Source organism: Nycticebus coucang, chromosome 7 (genome assembly GCF_027406575.1).
Source record: "Nycticebus coucang isolate mNycCou1 chromosome 7, mNycCou1.pri, whole genome shotgun sequence".
Lineage (NCBI taxonomy): Eukaryota > Metazoa > Chordata > Mammalia > Primates > Lorisidae > Nycticebus > Nycticebus coucang.
The window spans coordinates 115,961,270-115,985,239 of NC_069786.1; the positions used below are offsets into that span (position 1 = coordinate 115,961,270).

The 23,970-nt window shown below is 46.2% G+C and overlaps 2 protein-coding genes and 1 pseudogene across 9 annotated transcripts in view; 2 read left to right on the forward strand and 1 right to left on the reverse strand.

Moving 5' to 3' along the window:
- The window catches only part of STK36 (serine/threonine kinase 36), a 29,270-nt gene extending 25,228 nt beyond the window's left edge, over positions 1–4,042 (forward strand). For 2 of the 4 annotated variants that reach the window (XM_053597966.1, XM_053597967.1), the window contains exons 23-27: positions 258–432; positions 661–808; positions 1,307–1,454; positions 2,005–2,751; positions 3,213–4,042. In XM_053597966.1, the coding sequence (XP_053453941.1) occupies positions 258–432; positions 661–808; positions 1,307–1,454; positions 2,005–2,751; positions 3,213–3,356 (1,362 nt within the window). In that variant the 3' untranslated portion in view covers positions 3,357–4,042. Of the gene's footprint in view, positions 1–257; positions 433–660; positions 809–1,306; positions 1,455–2,004; positions 2,752–3,212 lie in introns of those variants that run through there. The other 2 variants (XM_053597968.1, XM_053597969.1) reach the window with 2 other exon arrangements.
- Positions 4,043–10,017: 5,975 nt separating this feature from the next.
- TTLL4 (tubulin tyrosine ligase like 4) overlaps positions 10,018–23,970 on the forward strand; it is a 45,287-nt gene continuing 31,334 nt past the window's right edge. For 4 of the 5 annotated variants that reach the window (XM_053597970.1, XM_053597973.1, XM_053597974.1 and 1 more), the window contains exon 1: positions 10,030–10,317. The gene's annotated coding sequence lies outside the window, so the exon portion shown is untranslated. Of the gene's footprint in view, positions 10,318–23,970 lie in introns of all 5 variants that reach the window. The other variant, XM_053597972.1, reaches the window with a different exon arrangement.
- On the reverse strand, positions 19,222–19,960 carry LOC128590650 (28S ribosomal protein S18c, mitochondrial-like; annotated as a pseudogene).

Sequence of the window (23,970 nt, forward strand, 5' to 3'; positions counted from 1 at the left end):
GTAAGAAACCAGCTGTATCCTTTGGGATTCAGTGGGGAGAAATCCCTGGTTTTCAGTAAGTATACATTTGTGTTGGGAAGTCGGGGGGTTAATGTATGACAAGAAAGAGAAGTAAGGAAACGGGTAAATATAAAGTGGGAAAACAGAAGGGATTATTTCTAGAACTTTCTTCCTTGTAGATCAGGGACAAGAATGAATAAAGGCATTTGAACTTACGACTTCTACCTCCCCATCCACCCTTTCACTTCTGTTTCCAGCAAGAGAAGGCTAACCTGATTAGGCATGTGGCTAACTCAGAAATGTGGACCATTCTGTGGCACCGCTTCTTCATGACCCTGAGGCTACCCAAGGAGGTATCTGCACAGGAAGAGGAACTATCACTTTCCAGTCCACCAAGCCCAGAGCCAGACTGGACACTGATCTCACCCCAAGGTACCTTTCTATCAGATCAACATGGCCTACTTTGTGGGAGTGTGTTGACCCCTCTTCAAGAAGAGATAGCCTAGAACTGGGTTAACCCAGAGAGATTTCTTCTGCCTGAGGAGAGGATGGGAGAGTCTGCAATGGAGCTGTTTTAAGGATAGGGTAGAGGCTATGATGAAGCAAGGACATCTGGGCCTCTTGCCTGCCCCGCTGGGTCTCCATTCTTGATGATTTCAGGTGTGGCAGCCCTGCTGAGCCTGGCCATGGCCACCTTCACCCAGGAGCCCCAGTTGTGCCTAAGCTACCTGTCCCAGCGTGGAAATATCCTCATGTCCATCCTGAAGCATCTGCTTTGCCCTTGTTTCCTCCATCAACTTAACCAGGCGTGAGTTTGGGCTAGAGGAAGGAGTGTTGACAATGAGGAGGGAGGTAATGAGAAGGCAGGAGAAATCACTGATAGTTTGAGCTATGAGGCAAGAAATGGGATAAGGATAAGGCTGGAAACTTAAGGAGTCACTGAGAGTGGAGAAGGGTGGGCGGCACCTGTGGCTCAGTGAGTAGAGCGCCGGCCCCCTATACCGAGGGTGGTGGGTTCAAACCCAGGCCCAGCCAAACTGCAACAACAACAACAAAATAGCCGGGTGTTGTGGTGGGCGCCTGTAGTCTCTGCTACTTGGGAGGCTGAGGCAAGAGAATTGCCTAAGCCCAGGAGCTGGAGGTTGCTGTGAGCTGTGACGCCACAGCACTCTACCAAGGGCAACAAAGTAATACTCTGTCTCAAAAAAAAGAGAGTGGAGAAGGGAGTTTGATAAAAGGGAGGGAAGAATTATAAAGGGTAAGTGAGCAAGACCATTTGTCTATTCTTTTACATTCTCCTTCTCAGACCTCACGGTTCTGAGTTTCTCCCTGTCGTGGTGCTGTCTGTCTGCCAGCTCCTTTGCTTCCCCTTTGCCCTGGATATTGATGCTGACTTCCTTGTGGGTATCGTGGCTGACCTCAGGGACTCAGAAGTCACAGTCCACCTGCTGCAGGTACTTGGGAAGCTACCAGACATGAAGCTGGGAGGTGCAAAAGAAAGATAGCTAATACTGTGTCCTGTAATTCCCTTCCCAAGAGCTCCAGGCCCCCTCTAGCATCCAGCTTGACCAGAGTTGGAGTGGAGACAGTACATAGGCCTGAACAGAGGCATGTTTTTGGAGCTGAGTTGGTGCCTCCTCTCTATCCATTTCTCTGGTTCTTTTAGAGCTCAGTGGGCAGAACATCCTAGTCTACACACTAGAGGCTCTGTTCCTTGGCTGGGAATCACATCTCTGGCAATTCTTGACATTACATACTAGGTCTTCGAAGGCAGAGAGACTGAGTCCTTGCAGAGCAAGGAATGATCTCGGAAAGGATCTGCTGTCTCAGGTTCCACATTGTGTCTCATGTGGAGTGCTGTGGGCAGGATTTCCAGCTCTCTGTGGCATTTCTCACCATAGCTTGGTGTTTCTGTCTCCCAGCTTTTGGGCTCCTTCTACCTAGCTGTAATGTTCTTTCCCTTCCCCTGACTCCTTTTACCTGCCCACCCCACTTTTCTCCCAGGTCTGCTGCTACCATCTTCCGCTGTCACAAGTTGAGCTGCCCATCAGCCTCCTTGCCCGCCTGGCCCTCATGGATCCCACCTCTCTCAAGCAGTTTGTCAACACAGTGGTTGCCTCCCCTAGAGCTATCATCTCTTTCCTCTCAGTTGCTCTCCTAAGTGACCAGCCGATGCTGACCTCTGACCTTCTCTCCCTGCTGGCCCATATAGCCCGAGTACTGTCTCCCAGCTACTTGTCCTTTATCCGGGAGCTACTGGCTGGCTCTGATGAATCCTATCATCCCCTACGCAGCCTCCTGGGCCACCCAGAGAATTCCGTGCGGGCCCGCACTTATGGGCTTCTGGGACACTTGCTCCAACATAACATGGCCCTGCGTAGGGCACTGCAGAGCCAGTCTGGACTGTTCAACCTTCTGCTGCAGGGGCTTGGCGATAAGGACCCTGCTGTGCGACGCAGTGCCAGCTTTGCTGTGGGCAATGCAGCCTACCAGGCTGGTCCCCTGGGACCTGCCCTCACAGCTGCAGTGCCTCGGATAACCCAGCTGCTTGAAGATCCTCAGGCTGGTATCCGGCGCAATGCTGCATCAGCTCTGGGCAACTTAGGACCTGAAGGGTTAGGTGAGGAGCTTTTACAGTGCCAAGTACCCCAGCGGCTCCTAGAGATTGCGTGTGGAGACTCCCAGCCAAATGTGAAGGAGGCTGCCCTCATTGCCCTCCGGAGCCTCCAACGAGAGCCCTGCATCCATCAGGTATACCCCAGGGAGCTTGTGAACCAGGATGATCAGGGAAGACAGTTCACAGCATTTCTCTGAGATAGTCAAATCGAGATATCCAGAAACACAAATGTATAGGAAACTCAGGGGCAGTGCTTCAAGAATTTTCTGTTTACCATCCTCTCCCCCAAATCACTGTCAATCATTGCTGCACTAATCACTTCTTCCTGGGGACAAGTATGAGTCTTTTGGTGCCTTGGTTTTATGGTCTATAATCAAAGAGAATGGAAGTAGATCAAATTGAATTGAAGGGATGATTACTGTCTCCCAAGATTTCTCTTCTATTTAGTCTATTTTGTATCGCCAAGAGACCATTTCATTTTTCTTCCTTTTTCTGGAGTGGGAATTGCTAGGCTTAAATGAGAGTCCCCTGCCCTAGGCATCACTATTTGTTTGAGCCTAATGTCTTATTCTATCATCTGCTCTCTATCCTACAGGTGCTGGTGTCCCTGGATGCCAGTGAGAAATTAGCCTTGCTTTCTCTGGAGAATCAGTTACTGCCACACAGCAGCCACAGGCCTGCCTCTGCCAAGCACTGCAGGAAACTCATTCACCTTCTGAGGCCAACCCACAGCACGTGATCCCAGATTCCTGGGGTCCAGTCTCTAACCTTCATTGCTCTACAATTGCCAACACTTCCCCATTCTATCATAGAAGCCACGAACTCAACTGAGAGCTAAAGAGACTAAAAAAAGAGATAAAACTGCCAACTCAACTGAGAACTAGAAACTAGAAGAGATTTATGTATAAAGCTCCTTCTCCCAGATTCAGGATGATTTCAACCAGTAAACTTCATTACTGTTGGTGCCAGAGAAGATTTCTTTCTTCTCTAGATCCAGAGATCTTTTCTCCAATAATGTGCCTTTGACCCCAGGAACCTGCTTCCCAGCCCTTAAGGAAAAACCTCTGCCTGAGATATTTCTTCCTTTCTGGAGCTCCTTTAATCCTCTCAGCAGGTGTTTGCTTTAGGAGTGCTGCCCCCAGGACATTGATGAAGACAGAGCCTTTTTCAGCTCTAGGATATGGGAATAAATGCCATCATTCCCTGTTATTGAGGGTTTCTCCAGCCCTTAGCCAACATTCCTATCCATGGGTGGGAGTGGGGAGCATACCTTTTTTATTTTAGTTTTTTTATAGTTCTGTTTGCAAACTCTTTCAATAAAAATTGTGCCTCACCATACTTGAAGCACCCAGGGCAAGAGTTGGGAAGTTCAGCCCCTCTTTTAGCTTCTGTGCAGGGCTGAAGGACTGGTGTCTTCTTCACACAGGATCCCAGTTTGGGGGCTTATTTATATCTTTTCCTGCCTTCCAGTTTCTCCATGTTAAATGAGCAATATCTGGTCACCTACTTCTAAGCCAAGGCCAGTGGAGCTGAAATAGGAAAGGGTAGGATTAAATAAATAAATGTGGTTGCTTTGAGATCTCAGGCCTAGTGACTAGTTTTAATATTTAGTGGAGTTTCAAGTCTAGGGAATCTCAGCTGCTTTAGAAGGGCAGCTGGGCAGTGCCTGTGGCTCAAGGAGTAGGGCACTGACCCCATATACCGGGGATGGTGGGTTCAAGGGTGGTGGGTTTTGTGCAGTTCAAAACTGCACACACACAAAAAAAAAGAAAGAAAGAAAATAGAAGGGCAGCTATTTGTGGAGGTTGTACAATTTACCAGAAAGGGGGTGTTAGGCAGACCCATTAGAATTGTAATCTAACTGGAATCTTTGGCAAGCTTAAAACTTGGCTTGGATGGTTTAGGACAAGCATACAGGGCCCTGATTTCTCCATTTATCCTTTAAATTCCACTTATCCTTTAAGTTCCAATTGTTTTAGAAATGAAGAACAACAGGCTGGGTGCAGTGGATCATACCTGTAATCCCAGCACTCTGGGAGGCCAAGGCTGGCAGATCACCTGAACTCACGAGTTCAAGACCAGCCTGAGCTAGATTGAGACCCTGTCTCTAAAAATAGCCAGGTTTTATGGCAGGCACCTGTAGTCCCAGCTACTCGGGAGGCTGAGGCAAGAGAATCGCTTGAGCTCAAGAGTCTGAGGTTGCTGTAAACTACGATGTCATGGCACTCTACCTGAGGCAACAAAGTGAGACTCTGTCTCAAAAAAAAAAAAAAGAAAGAAATGAAGGACAAGCAAGGCACCCTTATTTTTATAAGGAATTTTGTTTAGTTCTCATCTTCATTTCTTGAGACAGAGTTTCACTCTGTTGCCCAGGCTAGAGTGCTGTGGCATCAGGCTAGCTCATAGCAACCTCAGATTCCTGGGTTCAAGTGATCCTACTGCCTCAGCCTCCTAGTAGCTGGGACGACAGGCACCTGCCACAACACTTGGCTAACTTTTCTATTTTTAGTAGAGGTCTTGCTCTTTCTCAGTCTGGTCTCAAACGCCTGACCACAAGCAAACCTCCCGCCTCAGCCTCCCACAGTGCTAGGATTATAGGTCTGAGCCACCGTGCCTGGCCTCCAGATTATTTCAGTTAAGTTAGGTATTTATTGGGTCTTTTCCATGTGCCAGATAACTGTGCTAGGCACTGAAGTTAAAACAGTATCTGTCATAGAGTTTCCATTCCAGTAGGAGAGATAGTGAACTTTATAAGTGAATAACATACCTCTGTAGGAAGGTGATAAAAGCTCTAGAGAAAAATAAGAGCAGGAAAGGGGCATGAGGAGTGCTGAGTTCGATGGTGAGGGTAGGCTTCACTAGAAGATGACATTTGAGCAAAACTTGAAGGAGGTGAGGGAATGAGAGTTCAGCTCTTTGAGGGAAAAGCCTAGGTAGAGAGATTGATCACTTCCAAGGCCCTGAGGTTGAAGCACAACTAGCAGGCCTGAGCAGCTATTTGCATGGAGTGAGGAAAGAAGGGGGCAAATAGAGGAAATGAGGACAGGAAGGTCATAGTGGGACCAGATGTAGACCTTGGTGAGGACTTGGAGTTTTATTTTGAATGGAGTCAACATCTTTTGAAGGATTTTGGACAGAGGAGTCGTATGATCTACCTTACATTCTAAAAGGATCACTCTTCATTCTGGTCTTGCAGATGACTGTGGGGAGTGGTGGGTGATGGGAAGCAGGGCCAACAGTTAGATGGCTATTGTAATAATCCAGGCAAGAGATGATAGTATCCTGCACAAGGACTACAGTGGTACCATTGGAATGGTAAGAAGTAGTCAGATTTTGAATATGGAGCAAATAGGATTTCTTACTTAGTAGATGTGGGGTGTGACTAAGGAAATTAGTCAAGGATGATTCCACAGTTTTTGGACTGACAAATGGAAGGATGGAATTAACACGCTGAAATGGGGAAGGCAACCAGTGGAATGGTAATGGGTGGGAAGATTCCTTCCACCCTTGTAGGTTCCTTGGCTAAACTGCCAATTACTTTGACATAAGACGAATTCATATTTAATTATGTGCATACACACAGGAGTCCCACAAAATGAGACTCAAAGGGTAAGGGGATTGAAGTTTATGTATAGCATTTTGAGCTACAGAAAAGAATAGGGGCTTGAGGCTCCTGAGGAGGGGTAGAGGCATTATGGGAGCGTGAAGGGAGGCATTGTAGGGTGAATAAAGGTGGTCTTTTTTTTTTTTTTTGAGACAGAGCCTCAAGCTGTTGCCGTGGTACAGTGCCATGGCATCACAGCTCACAGCAACCTCCAACTCCTGGGCTTAAGCGATTCTCTTGCCTCAGACTCCCAAGTAGCTGGGACTACAGGAGCCGGCCACAATGCCTGGCTATTTTTCGGTTGTAGCTGTCGTTGTTTGGCAGGCCTGGGCTGGATTCAAAACCAACAGCTCGGGGCAGCGCCTGTGGCTCAGCGAGTAGGGCGCCGGCCCCATATGTCGAGGGTGGCGGGTTCAAACCCAGCCCCGGCCAAACTGCAGCAAAAAAAAAAAAAAATAGCCGGATGTTGTGGTGGGCGCCTGTAGTCCCAGCTGCTTGGGAGGCTGAGGCAAGAGAATCGCTTAAGCCCAGGAGTTAGAGGTTGCTGTGAGCCGTGTGACGCCACGGCACTCTACCCGAGGGCGCTACAGTGAGACTCTGTCTCTACAAAAAAACAAAACAAAAAAACCCCAACAGCTCTGGTGTATGTGGCTGGCGTCTTAGCCGCTTGAGCTAACAGGTACTAAGCCAAAGCTGGTCTTATTAAGCAGACAAAAAGCCTGTCAGGTGCAGTGGCTCATACACAGTTGTAATCCCAGCACTCTGGGTGGCTGAGACAGGAGGATTGCTTGAGCCCGGAGTCTGAGGTTGCAGTGAGCTATGATTGGGCCACTGTGCTCCAGTGTAGGTGATAGAGCAAGACCCTGTCTCAAAAATAGATAAATAAATAAATAAATAGATAAATAAATAAATAAATAAATAAAGCTGGGACTACAGGTGCCTGCCACAACATCCAGCTATTTTTTTTTTTTTTTCGATGTTTTCTTTTTTTTTATTTTTGGCCAGGGCTGGGCTTGAACCCGCCACCTCCGGCATATGGGACCGGCACCCTACCCGTTGAGCCACAGGCGCCACCCTATTTTTTTTTTTAATAGAGACAGAGTCTCACTTTATGGCCCTCGGTAGAGTGCTGTGGCCTCACACAGCTCACAGTAACCGCCAACTCCTGGGCTTTCATATATGTGTATATATGAAATTAAAGTTACCTTAGAACAGCCCTCAGGTGGGGGCGGCACCTGTGGCTCAAGGAGTAGGGCGCTGGTCCCATATGCTGGAGGTGGCAGGTTCAAACCTAGCTCCGGCCAAAAACCAAAAAAAAGAAGTCCTCAGGAAAATAGATCATTGTCTGGGTATGGTGTCAACCTTCAATTTCCTCTCCTGTGATCTGAGTTACTCTTCCTTGGTTGATAAGATTCTCAAGAAGGGGATTCATGATAATTGAGTTTGGAGGATCTATCTTTAGGCAGATAAGAGGAGCTCAGAGAAAACTCTGGTCTGCATCCACTGTTCCCCAAGTGACTTCAGTTCAAAGTAATCACTATGCTAACTTGTCATAATTTGGGGGGGCATTTCTTGAACTTCCTCAACCTATAATATTTACAGGTTTCTGGAATTAGGACATGGATAAATCTTTATAAGGGCCACCCTTCAGCTCCCTATAATAGCTAACAAAATTAATAGTGATTTCTTAACATTGTTTATGTTCTTAATGTCCTCAGTTCATATACAGATTTTTCCATAGTCTCATAAACGTCTTTTTTTTTTTTTTTTTGAGTCTTACCACGTCGCCCTTGGTATAGTGCCATGGCATCACAGCTCACAGCAACCTTAAACTCTTGGGCTTAAGTAATTCTCTTGCCTCAGCCTCCCAAGTAGCTGGGACTACAGGTGCCTGCCACAACATCCAGCTATTTTTTTTTTTTTAATAGAGACAGAGTCTCACTTTATGGCCCTCGGTAGAGTGCTGTGGCCTCACACAGCTCACAGTAACCGCCAACTCCTGGGCTTAAGCAATTCTCTTGCCTCAGCCTCCCGAGTAGCTGGGACTACAGGCGCCCGCCACAACGCCAGGCTAACATCCAGCTATTTTTTGATTATAGTTGGCCCCGGCTGGATGCGAATCCATCAGCTCAGGTGTGTGAGGTTGGCCCCTAGCTGCTGAGCTACAGGTGCGGAGCCTCAAGAATTGCTTTTTATAGTTTGTTTGAATCAGGATCCAAACAAGATGTGCTCATTGCATTTGATGGTCCCTTAAATCTCCTCCATTTTTATACCCTGGAATTGTTGAAGAAGAGATCATCATGCTGTACACTGGCCCACATTCTGGATTCGTCTGACTGCTTTCTTCTCTATATTTCTAGTTAAGTGGAAGTTGCAGCCAAAACTTGACTAAATTCACTTAAACTTCTTTTTTACTTCTTAAACTGTTCTTCATAAATATTGTGTTGTAACTCAAATTGCATCACATCAAGAGACAATGCATAGCTGTCCTGTTTTGTGATCTAAGATTGATTAGTACATGTAGGTGACAATACATCCTGCCAGGGTAAAATCCCCCCATCAGTCAATTAATTGTTTCAGCATCCATCAGCAACTATTTGAGATTTATTATTTAATTGTTTCAACATCCATCAGTCAATTATTGAGATCCTTACTGTAGTCCATATTGTTTTTTTCTTTTGTTCAGATTTTCATCTTTGTCACCTTTATTTCTGTAGCCCATTGTTTAGAAAACATCCTTTTACCCTCCAATTCCCTTTAGATTTCCAAATCCATTGGGTCCAGGGACATTTGAAACAGGAGCACGATCTCTCTTGCCTGGGGAAATAATGATACCATGAATTGAGCCAGCCTTTCCTAAAGTTCACATTTGAAGCCCATAAAGCAAGTAGTTGTGATTTTGCCCTGCTGGTTGGATTGGGGTGAAAAGGGGAAGCGGGGGTTGGGGGCAGAAATAGGGAGGGAGAATGGATCGGGCAATCTCCCCTTTCCTGGAGTCAAACCCAAAACTTTTACTGGATTTTTTTTGAGACAGTCTCACCATGTTGCCCTTGGTAGAATGCCATGGCGTTACAGCTCACAGCAACCTCACACTCGGGCTTATGCGATTCTCTTGCCTCAGCCTCCCAAGTAGCTGGGACTACAGGATATTTTTTTGCTACAGTTGTCATTGCTGTTTAGCACTCTGGCCGGGTTCGAACCCGCAAGCCTCGGTGGATGTGGGCGGCGCCCTAATCACTGAACTATGCGCGCCTAGCCAGCCTGAATATTCTTTTCTTTTTTGAACCACCCTCGGTATATGGGGCCGGCGCCGTACCCACTGAGCCACAGGCACCGCCCCACCAGCCTGGATTTTTTTTTTTTGTAGAGACAAAGTCTCACCCTCGGTAGAGTGCCGTGGCATCACACAGCTCACAGCTACCTCCAACTCCTGGACTTAGGCGATTCTCTTGCCTCAGCCTCCCGAGTAGCCGGGACCACAGGCGCCCGCCACAACGCCCGGCTATATTTTTGTTGCAGTTTGGCCGGGGCGGGCTGGAACCCGCCACCCTGGGTATATGGGGCTGGCTACCTACCGACTGAGCCACAGGCGCCGCCCCAGCCTGGATATTCTTTAATAGAGCTTTAGGCTCTTTGATTTCAGAAGAGGGAACTGAGGCACTGGTAAAGAAAGAGTCCAAGGGGGTTAGGTGAAATCAGGGTAGAAAGAAAGAGCCTTAGATTCCCAGAATGGAACCTTTCAGGGTTTAAACCGCGGGATTACATCTCCCAGAATTCCGCTCGCCGGTCCCACCGCAATGAAGGGACTGCGCGCGCGCGAGGCAAGTGACGCCCCGCCCTCCCAGGCCCTACAACACCCGAGATTCCGCGCGCTTGTCTCTCTCGCATCAGCTATTCCCTTTCAGGTCCTTGGTCTGTCCGCTGGGGGCGCGCGCAGTGCGTGGCAGGAGGCAGCAGCGCCGGCGGCAGAGTGCGCGGGTCGCGTGGCGGTGCGTGGTTGCTAGGGGCGCTTAAGGCCGCCCGCTTGCCCAGCAGGCCGAGAGAAGAAGCAACGCGGAGCCGGCGCCGAGCGAGGCTGAGCTGGGTTCCCACTACGGTGAGTGTGGCTGTGGGTCTCCGGGTAGCGACACCACCCCAACGCTCTCGCCCCTCCCTCTGCTCTGATCCTTTTTCGCGGGTCTTCAGCTCTCTGTTCACTCCCGCCCCAGCCCCGCTTCCGGCCCGCCACTTCTCCTTAGCTCGGGGGCGGGCTTGGGGTCGTGGTCTCCTACCCCGCCGAGACTTTGCGCCTTCTTGGAACCCTTCTCCCCCTCGGTCATGAATGGTGAACTTAGTCGGCGTCGCCTTTTGATGCCAGAGCCCTGCAGCATCCCTTCACCCTGGTCTCCATGCTTCTGTCCAGCTGTGCTGCGGTTTAAATTGTTGCCTGGGTGTGCGGCCAAGCCCCTCCCCGGCTTCAGAGCCGAATTTAACACGGATGCCTACTTTTTTAGCCCCTCCCCCCCGCGGTATCCATAAATACTTTACTAAACTGTACATATCTGAACAGTAGCTTATATCTTGTGGGATGTAACTGTTCATTTACTCATCCATTCACTAATCACTAAACGATCTTTTTGTTGTTGTTGTTGTTTGTTTGAGACAAAGTCTCTCTATGTTGCCCAAGCTAGAGTGCCATGGCATCAGCCAAGCTAACAGCAATCTAAAACTCCTGGGCTCATGCGATCCTCCTTCATCAGCTTCCTGAGTAGTTGGGAATACAGGACATCTGCCATAGACACAGGGCTAATTTTTCTATTTTTGGAAGAGAGGGGGTTTCGCCCTTGCTCAGGCTGATCTCCAGCTCCTGAGCTCAAAGGATCCTCCCACCTCAGCCTCCCAGAGTGCTAGGATTGCAGGCGTAAGCCATCGTGCCTGGCCTGTTCTAAATGATTTTCGATAAACATCAGCAGATATTTCTTGTGTCAGGGTTCTATGGAAAGCATTAAGGGGATACAAACGAATATGTTTTCACGGAATCTAGGGGAAATTTTTCATCAAATAAACAAGCATTTGTTGTGTGTGCTCTGTTAGTGTAGGCGGAATCTCTTTCTGCTGGGTTCTTGGTCTCAGAGATTCTAAGAATGAACCCACTGACCATGCAAATAAGTAAAAGGACAGATTTTATTGATAAATAAGTGGAGAAAGAAAGTCAGAGCCTTTGGCAAGCCAAAGGGGGGGGTTCCCAAGTAGGTAGCCCATTTGGGCATTCTGTTTAGGAGTTTATCTACAGCTTTTCTATCCTGTGGGTGGAGGTGGGGCGGGCTTGAGAAGATGGAAAGTCACAACTGTTTGGTGCAAGGGTTTGGGGGGCATAAGTTAATTTTAAAACTGTCCTTGTGTAGAAATGTAGTCCCAGCTTAGGTGTGTTCTCTGTTTTGGGAGGGGCAGCCTCTGATTTAGGATGTGTTCTCTGCTCCAGAAGTAGCACCTTAGGCAGAACTCTGGTCAGGCTGGTTTTTACGTGCTTTAAATAAATACGTGCCTAGGAACAGGGCCTGTAATGAGGTGGATTTCTGAGTCCACTTCTCCCTAGAAAATGGGGGGTTCCTATCCAGTCATCAGTGGGAGAACCCTGTGTCAATAGAAGGGAAGAGAGATAGTTAGTTAACCTGGACTTGAAGAATGACATCCCTATTCCTCCTGGTCTTCACATTCTCATTTTGGATCTAGGAAGTATTTTAATCCTTCCTTTATGGAATCATCGCTGCTTTCTCTAATACTTCAAATCACATCTTCCTTAATTTCAGCACTTTTTTTTTTTCCTTTAGAGACAGTCTCACTTTATCACTCTCGGTAGATTGCCGTGGCGTCACAGCTCACAGGAACCTCCAACTCCTGGACTAAGGCGATTCTCTTGCCTCAGTCTCCCGAGTAGCTGGGCCACAATGCCTGGCTATTTTTTTTGTTGCAATTTGGCCAGGGCCGGGTTCGAACCTGCCATCCTTGGTATATGGAGCCGGTGCCCTACCCACTGAGCCACAGGCACCTCCTGATTTCAGCACGTGTGATTTGGCCAATCAACTTGCTTCTGTAGGACCCTTGAGGACAGTGTTCCATCCCATTCTTGCATTTCTTGAAGCATACTGAGACTCTGTTTGCATTAAAAGCACTCCTTTGGTGCCCAGCTGGTTACCAGCTACTTATTGACTGGACTGAACTAAGCCTTGGAAAATTGTCAAGTATTTCCTGGGAATAAAGAGGTGGAAGGACATTCCAGATACATATGGTCTTTAAAAAGATACAGCAAAACCTGAAAAGGAACTGGAAACAGTTTGACAGACCTGAGCTGAGTTCAGAGGGAACCATTCAGTGACAAATAGGAAGAGGGAAATTAATAGGGATTTGATCACAAAGGGCCTTAGATGTTTTCCTGAGTTAGAACTGTACCCTCCAGAGCAGTGGTTTTCAAGCTAGGGAAATCAGAGACCAAGACTTTCAAGGATTATGCTTGCACATATAGATTTAGGTGAATAAATTTCTGTTCTTCAGCTTCTAAATGAATTCTTTTCTAAAATTGCCCTTACTTGGCTCAGCGCCTGTGGCTCAAGAGGCTAAGGTGCCAGCCACATACATCTGAGCTGGCGGGTTTGAATCCAGCCCAGCCTGCCAAATGACAATGAGCTGAAACCAAAAAATAGCCAGGTATTGTGGTGGGCACCTGTAGTCCCAGCTACTTGGGAGGCAGAGGCAGGAGAATCGCTTAAGCCCAGGAGTTGGAGGTTGCTGTGAGCTATGACACCACAGCATTCTACCCAGGGCGGCAGCTTGAGGCTCTGTCTCCAAAATAAAAAATAAATAAATAAATAAAAATAAAATTGCCCTGTGCGGTGCCTGTGGCTCAGTGAATAGGGTGCCAGCCCCATATAGCGAGGGTCGTATACGAGGGTAGAATAGCAAGGGTCGAGGATTCAAACCCTACCCCTGCCAAACTGCAACAAAAAATAGCTGGGTGTTGTGGCAGGAGCCTGTAGTGCCAGCTACTCGGGAGGTTGAGGCAAGAGAATTGCCTGTGCCCAAGAGCTGGAGGTTGCTGTGAGCTGTGACACTACGGCACTCTACTGAGGGCTACAAAGTGAAACTCTGTCTCCAAAAAAAGCAAACAAACAAAAAAACCCAAACCAATTAAATGCAACTAGAATGTTTTTTGGGGAATATAGGCTTTTAAAGCTATTTTTTCTTTTCTTTTTCTTTCTTTCTTTCTTTTTTTTTTTTTGAGACAAGAGTCTCACTTTCTTGCCCCCAGTTGAGTGCTGTGACATCATAGCTCACAGCAAACTCAAATTCTTGGGCTTAAGCAATTATCTTGCCTTAGCCTCCCAAGTAGCTGTGACTAGTAGGCACCCACCACCCATAGCTATATGGGTCTGGCTATTTTTTGTTGTTGTTGCAGTTTGGCCTGGGCCCGATTTGAACCTGCCACCCTTGGTATGTGGGGCCGGCACCCTATTCACTGAGTCACAGGCGCTGCCCTTGCCCGGCTATTTTTTAGAGATGGAATCTTGCTTTTGTTCAGGCTGGTCTTGAATTCCTGAGCTCAAGAGATCAGCCCACCTTGGCTTCTTAGAGTTCTAGGATTACAGGCATGAGCCTCTGTGCCCAGCCTTTAAAGCTATTTTAAATAAAACTTGCATAAAAATGCTTAAGAGACTTAGTTTGTGTGTGTGTTATTCATTAAGATAGTTAAAATGGGCTCGGTGCCTTTAGCTCAGCAGCTAGGGTGCCAGCCATTTGCATTGGGGCTGGTGGGTTCCAACCTGGCCCAGGCCTGCCATCAACAATGACAACTACAATAACAACAAAAAAATAGCTGTGTGTTGTGGTGGGTGCCTGTAGTCCCAGCTATGTGGGAGGCTGAGGCAAGACAATTGCTTAAGCCTAAGAGTTGGAGGTTGCTGCGAGCTGTGACGCTATGGCACTCTACTGTGGGTGACATAGTGAGACTCTGTCTCAAAAACAAACAAAAAAGATAGTTAAAACGTCTTTTATAAAATCAGTTCACAAAATATTCCACTTACAGGTAATCTTTAACTTACTCCTTTTTTACAATATCTTTAATATTTTGTACCTCCTCTTAAAAAATAAACTTGTTGGCTGGGCGAGGTGGCTCACGCCTGTAATCCTACCACTCTTGGAGGCAGAGTTGGGTGGATTGCCTGAGCTCATGAGTTCAAGACCAGCCTAAGCCAGAGGGAATCCTCATCTCTAAAAATAGCTGGGCATTGTGGTAGGCGCCTGTAGTCCCAGCTACTTGGGAGACTGAGGCAACGGAATCGCTTAAGCCCAAGAGTTGTGAGCTGTGATGCCATGGCACTCTACCAAGGGCAACAAAGTAAGACTCTGCCTCAAAAAAAAACAACAAAAAAATAAACTTGTTTAAACCTGTGATGAAAATTTTTTTTTTTTTTTAGAGACAGAGTCTTGCTTTGTTGCCCTCAGTAAAGTGCTGTGGCACCACAGCTCACAGCAACCTCCAACTCTTGGGCTTAGGCGATTCTCTTGCCTCAGCCTCCCGAATAGCTGGGACTACAGGCACCTGCTACAATGCCCTGCTATTTTTTGTTGCAGTTTGGTTCGGGCTGGGTTTGAACTCGCCACCCTGGGTATATGGGGGTGGCGTCCTACCCACTGAGCCACAGGCACCGCCCGAAAATTGTTATTTTGTAATTTTTTTTGTGATGAAAAATTTTAGATGTCAACTTCAATTTGTGTAAAGAATACATGGTTTTGGTCTCGGCACCTATAGTTCAACAGCTAGGTCACCAGCCACATAAACCAGAGCTGGCGGGTTCGAACCTGGCCCAGGCCTGCCAAACAACAAGGACAACTACCACAGAAAAATAGCCGGGCACTGTGGCCGGTGCCTGTGGTCCCAGCTGCTTGGGAGGCTGAGGCAAGAGAATTACTTAAGCTCAGGAGTTTGAGGTTGCTGTGAGCTGTGAGGCCATGGCAGTCTATGACAGGCGACATAGTAAGACTCTGTCTCAAAAAAAAGAATGCATGGTTTTGAAAATTCTTTTGGAGATTGTGTAGTCAAATCATTTGAGTATATTTCAGGAAAACCACAGAAAGATAATTAGGAAAATAACATCAGATTTGTGTTTGAGATTACTGTAGTGAAAAAAGAAAAAAAGAGATTACTGTAGTGTCAGTGTGTGGGTTGAATAGGAAGGATTTTAGACTGGAGGCAGGGATCCAATGAGAAAACTGTTATAGAGGTTCAGGCTAGAAATGAAGAAGTTTATGACTGCTGTAGTGGGAATGGAGAGAGGTGTTAAAGGTGGTAGAATTGACAAAGTCTGGTGGCAGAGTAGACCTGGGAGAGTGGGACAAGGAACAGTTTAGAATGATCCCAGGCTTCCTTTTTTTTTTCTTTTTCAAAACAAGAGTCTCACTATGTAGCTCTCGGTAGAGTGCCATGATGTCACAGCTCACAAATAAAAAAAACCCTCAAACTCTTGGGCTTTAGTGATTCTCTTGCCTCAGCTTCCCAAGTAGCTGGGGCCACAGGTACCTGCCACAAAGCCTGGTTATTTTTTTGTTGTGGTTGTCATTATTGGTTAGCAGGCCCAGGCCAGCTTCGGTGTGTGTGGCCAGTGCCCTAACCACTGATCTAAGGGTGCCGAGCCATGATCTCAGTTTTCTGACCTGAGTGACCACATAGTAGCTGTGCAGCAGCACATCCAGGTAGAAAGACCGAGGAGGTCGTTCTTTAGGTCTGTAGGTCTGGAAATTATGACAGCGGTCTGAGTGATGAATGAATTAAAAATGTAGGGAGTTGGTTGAAGTGGGATGGAAGAGATGGCTCAAGTGTAATGAGAACTGCAGGTACTACTAGTTGAGTGTTTACTACGTGACAAGCAAAGAGAAAGGACTGAATGCAGAGGAACACCAGCATTCAAATGGTGGGTAGGGGGAAAAAGAGAAGGAAGGAGACAAAGAAGACATAACCAAATACAAAAATGATTGTGTGGATGGAAAGTTGTCACTTGCTGAAAAACTATCTAAATGAAGCCTTAATTTCAGAGTCTAGCTGATACTTATCTTCTGGAGTTGGGTTTATCTTTTCTACTAGATCTTCTCTATCACCTAGGGATTGTCTATCATAGTCTCCCTGGATTTTAGCCTGAGATCAGGAGCTTTGGGCTGTCATTGATATACAGAGAAAAGGTTTTTCTTTAATGCCCTGAATTTCTCACCCTTTTTTCTGGCAGAAATGGGAATAAATACTGAGAGTGCTGTTTCTCTTAGGCCTTGAAATACAAAGGACCTTGCCCTTCAGAGCCCTTGTGGATATCCTGGACAGGCAGTGCTTCTCTAGACCAGCAGTTACCATACTCTTTGGACTCAGGACTCTTTTATGTATGTCAAAAAGGTCTTTGAGGGTGGTGCCTGCGGCTCAGTGGGTAGGGCGTTGGCCCCCTATACCGAAGGTGGCAGGTTTGAATCTGGCCCCGGCCAAAATGCAACAAAAAGTAGCGAGGCGTTGTGGCGGATGCCTGTAGTCCCAGCTACTCAGGAGGCTGAGGCAAGAGAATTGCCCAAGCCCAGGAGTGGGAGGCTGCTGACGCGACGGCATTCTACTGAGGGCGATAAAGTGAGACTCTGTCTCTACAAAAAAAAAAAAGCTCTTTGAGATCTTAAATTGTTGTTTTTTCTTTGAGACAGAGATTCATTTTGTCACCCTTGGTAGAGTGCTATGGCATCATAGCTCACAGCAACCTTAAACTCTTAGGCTCAAGCAATTCTCTTGCCTCAGCCTCTCAAGTAGCTGGGACTACAGGCACCCACCACAATGCCCAGCTATTTTTATTTGTTTATTTATTTATTTTGAAACAGAGTCTCACTGTTTCACCCTCAGTAGAGTGCTGTCGCATCACAGCTCACAGCAACCTCAAACTCTTGGGCTTAAGTGATTTTCTTGCCTCAGCCTCCCAAGTAGCTGGGACTTACAGGTGCCCACCACAACACCCAGCTATTTTTGTTGTTGTCGCACTTGTCATTGTTGTTTTAGTAGACCTGGGTCGGGTTCCACCCCGCCAGCCTTGGTGTATGTGGCCAGTGCCCTACCCATTGAGCTACAGGTACCGCCCATGGCTGAATATTTTTAGAGGTGGGAGTCTCATTCTTGCTCAGGTTGGTCTTGAACCTGTGAGCTTAGGCAATCCACCGGCTTTGGCCTCCCATAGTGCTGGGATTGTAGGCTAGAACCACCGCACCCAGCCCACTTAATGTTTTTTAAATGTAGGCTATATATATCAATATTTATCATATTAAAAACTAATAATAGAAATAATAAGCCAGGCCATGTGCAGTGGCTCATGCCTGTAATCCTAGCACTCTGGAGACCGAGGCAGGCAGATAGCTTGAGCTCATGAGCTCGAGACCGGCCTGAGCAAAAGCAAGACCCTGTCGCTACTAAAAAAAAAAAATAGAAAAACTGAGGCAAGAGGATCTCTTGAGCCCAAGAGTTGCTGTGAGCTGTGACACGGTGGCACTCTACCAAGGGTGACAAAGTGAGATTCTGTCTCAAAAAAAAAAAAAATAATAAGCCAATTACTAACATAACTTTTTTGTTTTTTTGAGACAGAGTCTTACTATGTCACCCTTGATAGCGTGCTGTGGTGTCACAGCTCACAGCAACCTCAAACTCTTGGGTTTAAGTGATTCTCTTGCCTCAGCCTCCCAAGTAGCTGTGACTACAGGCGCCCGCCACAATGCTCAGCTGGTTTTTTTTTGTTGTTGTTGTAGGAGTTGTCATTGTTGTTTGGCAGGCCTGGGCTGAGTTCCAACCTGCCAGCTCCGGTGTATGTGACTGGCACGCTAACCACTGAGCTACAGGTGCCGAGCCTAGCATAACATTTTTAACCTAAGTCAGTGATTTGAAACCAGTGTGCCATGAAAGGATCTTAGGTTTGCTGTGAAAAATTTTAAAGATCATTAATGAAATTATTTTTAAAAGAAGTTCAAAGCACAGTAAGTATATTCTTTTTTTTTAATCAACATAATTTAAGAGCTTTGCAGAAGTTTAACTGTAGGTTCAAGTGTGCCTTAAGATAAAAAAGGTTGACAAACACTCGTCTAGTCTAATGCTCCTGATCTACTAAATCTGTATAGCATGTTATTGTACTGAATACTATAGGCAATTATAACACAATGGTAAGTGTTTGTGTATCTAAACATATTTAAACATAGAAAAGGTACAATAAAAATATGGTAGTATTTTATATGGGACCACCATCCTATCTATATATTGGTGTTTTTCAACCTTTTTTATCTCGTGGCACACTTACATTATGTTGATTTTGATCTTTTTTTTTTTTTTTGAGACAGTCTCACTGTGTTGCCTTTGGTAGAATGCCATGGCGTCACAGCTCACAGCAACCTCAAACTCTTGGACTCCAGTGATTCTCTTGCCTCAGCTTTCCAAGTAGTTGGGACTACAGGCACCCGCCACAACACCTGGCCATTTTTTTTTTTTTTTTTTTTTTGGTTGCTGTTGTCGTTTAGCAGGCTGGGGCCAGGCTCAAATCCGCCACTTTCGGTGTATGTGGCTGGCACTGTACTCACTGAGCTACGGGCGCCGAGCCTCAATTAATGATCTTTAAAATTTTTTGCGGCACATCTGAGATCCTCTCACAGCATAACCAGTGTGCCATGGCATCCCAGTTGAAAATCACCGGTATGTATGGTCTATCTGTCATTGAGTGAAATGTCTTTATGCAGCACATGATTGTATTTGGAAAATACTGCTGCGTTGAGTTATGCAGGTCTTCCACAGTGCCACAGTTTATTTACAATATCAAAAAATCATCTATATATTATCACAATCTCTTCCAAAAAGAGTTAAGTATTGGGAAGCTGTCAAGCTCATGGTGGCAGATTTAGTTTTGCCAAAATTCTAATTTCCCTTTTTTTTTTTTTTTACTGTAAAGTAAGTTTATTGGTGGTAACATGTCACTTATTCCCAATACTTGATGTTGCAAACTCTAGGGTCTTTGAGATACGCAGGATCCTTATATGTAACTGGCATAAACCTCATTTTTGAGCTCTTTTAATCGCTTTTGTGATTTCTTTCTGTTTCTTCCCACAAAGACCTGTTATGTGCCTTCCATAAATGCATCCAGTAAATGGAGAAATAAACTGGGACAAAAACTGTACATTCTTATAATATACACGTTTTCCACACAAAATACATTTCTTAAGAGGCTCCTTATAAAGATTTTCCATCGCAATAGGCATGTCCTCATTGCTGGTTACCTGTTTGTACTGTGAACAACCTCTGTTCCACGGCACTGAGTAAGAGTCAGGATGCGTGAAACAGAAGCTGTTACCAAGCTTGTCAACTTTTTTCTCCCTACAACAGTGCAAACCATAGCTGCCATGATTCCCCTTTCCTCCTCTTTCAAAATCCTAATTTTCTCTTGAAAGTTCACATTTTATCCCTGGCAACAAATACTGTCATTATTTTCCTTGAAGTAACAGGATCACTTTGTTTCATTTTCTGGAAGCTTTGCCAAATACCAATGTCTGAATAACTATCACTTATGTGTCATTCATTCTTTCAGTCACATACGTGCTGTAGTTAGACAACCATCTTCTGTATGCAACATGTTTTATGTATGTATTTCTCATTTAATCACACAGAATATTAAGATGCATACTAAAGGACTGAGATTTAATACAACTTTTTTTTTTGAGACAGAGTCTCCCTTTGTCAACCTTGCTAGAGTGCCATGGTGTTGTAGGTCACAGCAACCTCTAACTCTTAGGCTCAAGTGATCCTCTTGCCTCAGCCCCCTAGTAGCTGGGACTACAGGGGCTTGCCACAATGCCCTGCTGTTTTTAGAGATTAGGTCTTGCTCTTTCTCACACTGATCTCCAACTCCTGAGCTCAGGCAATCCACTCGCCTCAGCCTCCCAGAGTGCTAGGATTACAGTTGTGAGCCACTGTGCCCTGCGTAATTTTTCTTCTTTTCTTTCTTTTTGCAGTTTTTGTCTGGGGCTTGAACCCATCGCTCCTAATTTTTCTATTTTTAGTAGAGATGGATTTTGCTCTTGTTCGGGGTGATCATAACCTCCTGGCCTGAAGCAATTCTCCTTCCTTGGCTTCCCAATTTACTAGGATTACAGACATGAGCCACCATGCCTGGACCATAGTTTTCACCTAGGAGAACCCCCCAAAGGGTCTCAGGGTCCCTTCAGGGTCTGCAGACTACTGCTCTAGAGCTCACCTGAGAAAAGGGAAAGAGGTTCCCTTTTGAAGCTGATAAGGTGAAAGTTTCAGGAGAAGTAGTCACCCAATTATATAAAGACTTTAACTGTTTCACTTTGCAGTAATTTGTAGATTTGCCTCCCTCAGCTCTAGCTGCTGTAACCTGTATCTTTTCCTCAGGTTTGCTTACTCAATTTGTTGTGTTCTGCAAGAGCTGCCTGTGACTTCACTGATCTTAACTTGTGTACTGATCCTTCTCACTAGAGCTGAAGACTTTCCTCTCTCAGTAGGCCTTTAAGAAGTTGATTGCTGGGCGGCGCCTGTGGCTCAGTGAGTAGGGCGCCGGCCCCATATGCTGAGGGTGGCGGGTTCAAACCCGGCCCCGGCCAAAAAAAAAATAGCCGGGCGTTGTGGCGGGCGCCTGTAGTCCCAGCTACTCGGGAGGCTGAGGCAAGAGAATCGCGTAAGCCCAAGAGTTAGAGGTTGCTGTGAGCCGTGTGACGCCACGGCACTCTACCAAGGGTGGTACAGTGAGACTCTGTCTCTAAAAAAAAAAAAAAAAAAAGAAGAAGTTGATTGCTCAGCCTGGTGCAGTGGCTCATGCCTGAGCAAGAGTGAGACTTTGTCTCTACCAAAAATAGAAAAATTAGCCAGGTATTGTGGCAGGTGCCTGTAGTCCTCGCTACTTGGGGAGTTGAGGCAGGAGAATTGCTTGAACCCTGGAGTTTGAGGTTGCTGTGAGCTGTGATGACCACCACAGCACTCTATCTGGACAACAGAGTGAGACTCTGTGCCCCCTCCAAAAAAAAGTTGATTGCTCCTCCAGCTTTCTTTAGGGAGATACAGCTTGGGATTTATCTCATAAGAGGCAATGAATCTGATTCCTACACTCTTCCCTTTTGGTTTGGTTCCTGGCAAGTCAGTGTCTTCTAATACAACCATTGAGCAATTGAGGATCTCATCAGAGATCTTGTGGATTGTAGACCGAACAATTTCTGATATTCTGAGTTCCCCTGGGGACCAAGGGAAATGGCTAGATGGAGGAAGAAAAGGAAACTGCAGATCTCAAGAGCTACACTTCCTTATTATAATACAGGAGAGTGATTTAATCAGTGGGTAATGAATAGTTGCTTTCTCTAGAAATAGATACCTGTCCAAGTTTGTCCGGGACTGGCCCCTGGAGACTTAGTGGTTGAGACAAAAGCAATAGATTCTCTAACGTAGGCTACTAATCACTCATCCTCACATAAGAAGGAAACTTGAGGCAGGTCTATCCCTTAAAGACTAGAGGACAGAACTTGATAGGCAGTTTCAGAATGCTGTACAAAGATGACAAAGTAGGATGTTCACATTCCTGGACTAGGTGCTTTAGAAGGGGGAGGATCTGGAGCCAGGGACATCCCACACTTGATAAGGAGGGTTAAAGGCTTGGCTGAGCCAGCCATGCCAATGGAAAGAAAGGCATGTTTTTTTTTTCTTGTTTGTTTTTTTGTAGAAACAGAGTCTCACTTTATGGCCCTCGGTAGAGTGCCGTGGCCTCACACAGCTCACAGCAACCTCCAGCTCCTGGGCTTAAGCGATTCTCCTGCCTCAGCCTCCCAAGTAGCTGGGACTACAGGCAAGAAAGGCATGTTTAAGGCTATTTTGTTTATCTGTCCAAGTCTGCAATTCCTTACCATTTACTCTTATCCCTTTATTCAGTTTTTTTGTTTTATTTTTAACAATTCTGTGGAAGTATAATTTACATCAAACATATCTATCATCCTCAAGTCAATTATTCTAAAAAAATTTGTTCTAGGAAATCTTAGTACCCCACGAAGTTGTTAGGGAAGAAACTTGGGCAAAAGAGGAAGGTAAACTGGGCCAGGGCTTTTCCCACCTCCTTTCTGTCAGAATGGCTTTACATTTGTCTGTTACAGGTATGCAGGGATTTCCCATAAAAACCATTATGGAGCTTATGGGGCGTATCCATGTGGAGAGGGAACCAGTGGTATGAGATACCCTTGGCAAAGTATCAAATGAGAGAAATACATAGCAGGTGCTTATGGAGAGAGTAGGATTTGAGGTAGATCTGGAAAAGGTAAATAGATGGGCTGGGTGCTGTGACTCATACCTGTAATCCTAGCACTCTGGGAGGCTGAGATGGGTAGATTGCTTGGGCTCATGAGTTTGAGACCAGCCTGAGCAAGAGCAAGAGCCCATCTCTAAAAATAGCTGAGTGGGCGGCGCCTGTGGCTCAGTGAGCAGGGTGCCGGCCCCATATGCCGAGGGTGGCGGGTTCAAACCCACCCCCGGCCAAACTGCAACAAAAAAATAGCTGGGCGCTGTGGCGGGCGCCTGTAGTCCCAGCTACTCGGGAGGCTGAGGCAGGAGAATCACCTAAGCCCAGGAGTTGGAGGTTGCTGTGAGCTGTGTGATGCCACGGCACTCTACCGAGGGCAATAAAGTGAAACTCTGTCTCTACAAAAAAAAAAATAATAATAATAAAAATAGCTGAGTGTTGTGGCAGGGGCCTGTAGTCCCAGCTACTCTGGAGGCTGAGGCAAGGGGATTGCTTGAGCCAAAGAGCGAAGAGTTTGAGGTTGCCGTGAGCTATGATGCTAGAGGCACTCTACTGAGGGCCACAAAGCAAGACTCTATCTCGGAACAAAAAAGAAAAGAAAAGGTAAATAAAATATGATAAGGAATTCAGAAGGAAGAGGCTTAGCAGAGTAAAGTCCCGCAGACAGACATTTAAAAGGTTTACTTCAGGCGGCGGCGCCTGTGGCTCAGTGAGTTGGGCGCCGGCCCCATATGCCGAGGGTGGCGGGTTCAAACCCAGCCCCGGCCAAACTGCAACAAAAAAATAGCCGGGCATTCTGGCGGGCGCCTGTAGTCCCAGCTGCTCGGGAGGCTGAGGCAAGAGAATCGCATAAGCCCAGGAGTTAGAGGTTGCTGTGAGCTGCGTGACTCCACAGCACTCTACCCGAGGGCGGTACAGTGAGACTCTGTCTCTACAAGAAAAAATAAAATAAAATAAAAGGTTTACTTCAGAAGTTTAATGTAAGACCAGCACAGTTCCTACAGAAGAGTTCAAAGTTGGAGGAACTGGAAATAGCCTTGAGGGAAAAAAAAAAAAAAAAAAAGAGGCAGACCATGGGAGGGGGGTCTTTGGTCTCATGCTGAGAAATCTGGATTTATTAACTTACATAACAGTCGTCTGGAATGTTTTTTAAAAATGCAGATTGCTAGCCCTACTTCACACCAACTGAATCATCTCCGAAGGTGAGTTTTAGGAATCTGGTCCCCGGGTTATTCTGATGAAGGTGGTTGGTGGGCCACCAGGATGTCTAATGAGTACTCATGGGCAATATTTGAAAAGGGATTCTGACCTGATCAAGCAATATTTGAGTAAAGTTAATCTGGGGGTTACCTGCAGGATGGAATTAGGAAGGACACACCCTAGAGACACGGGCTTTGGTCTGGATGCTATTCGGTAAGTCCAGATCTGGAATG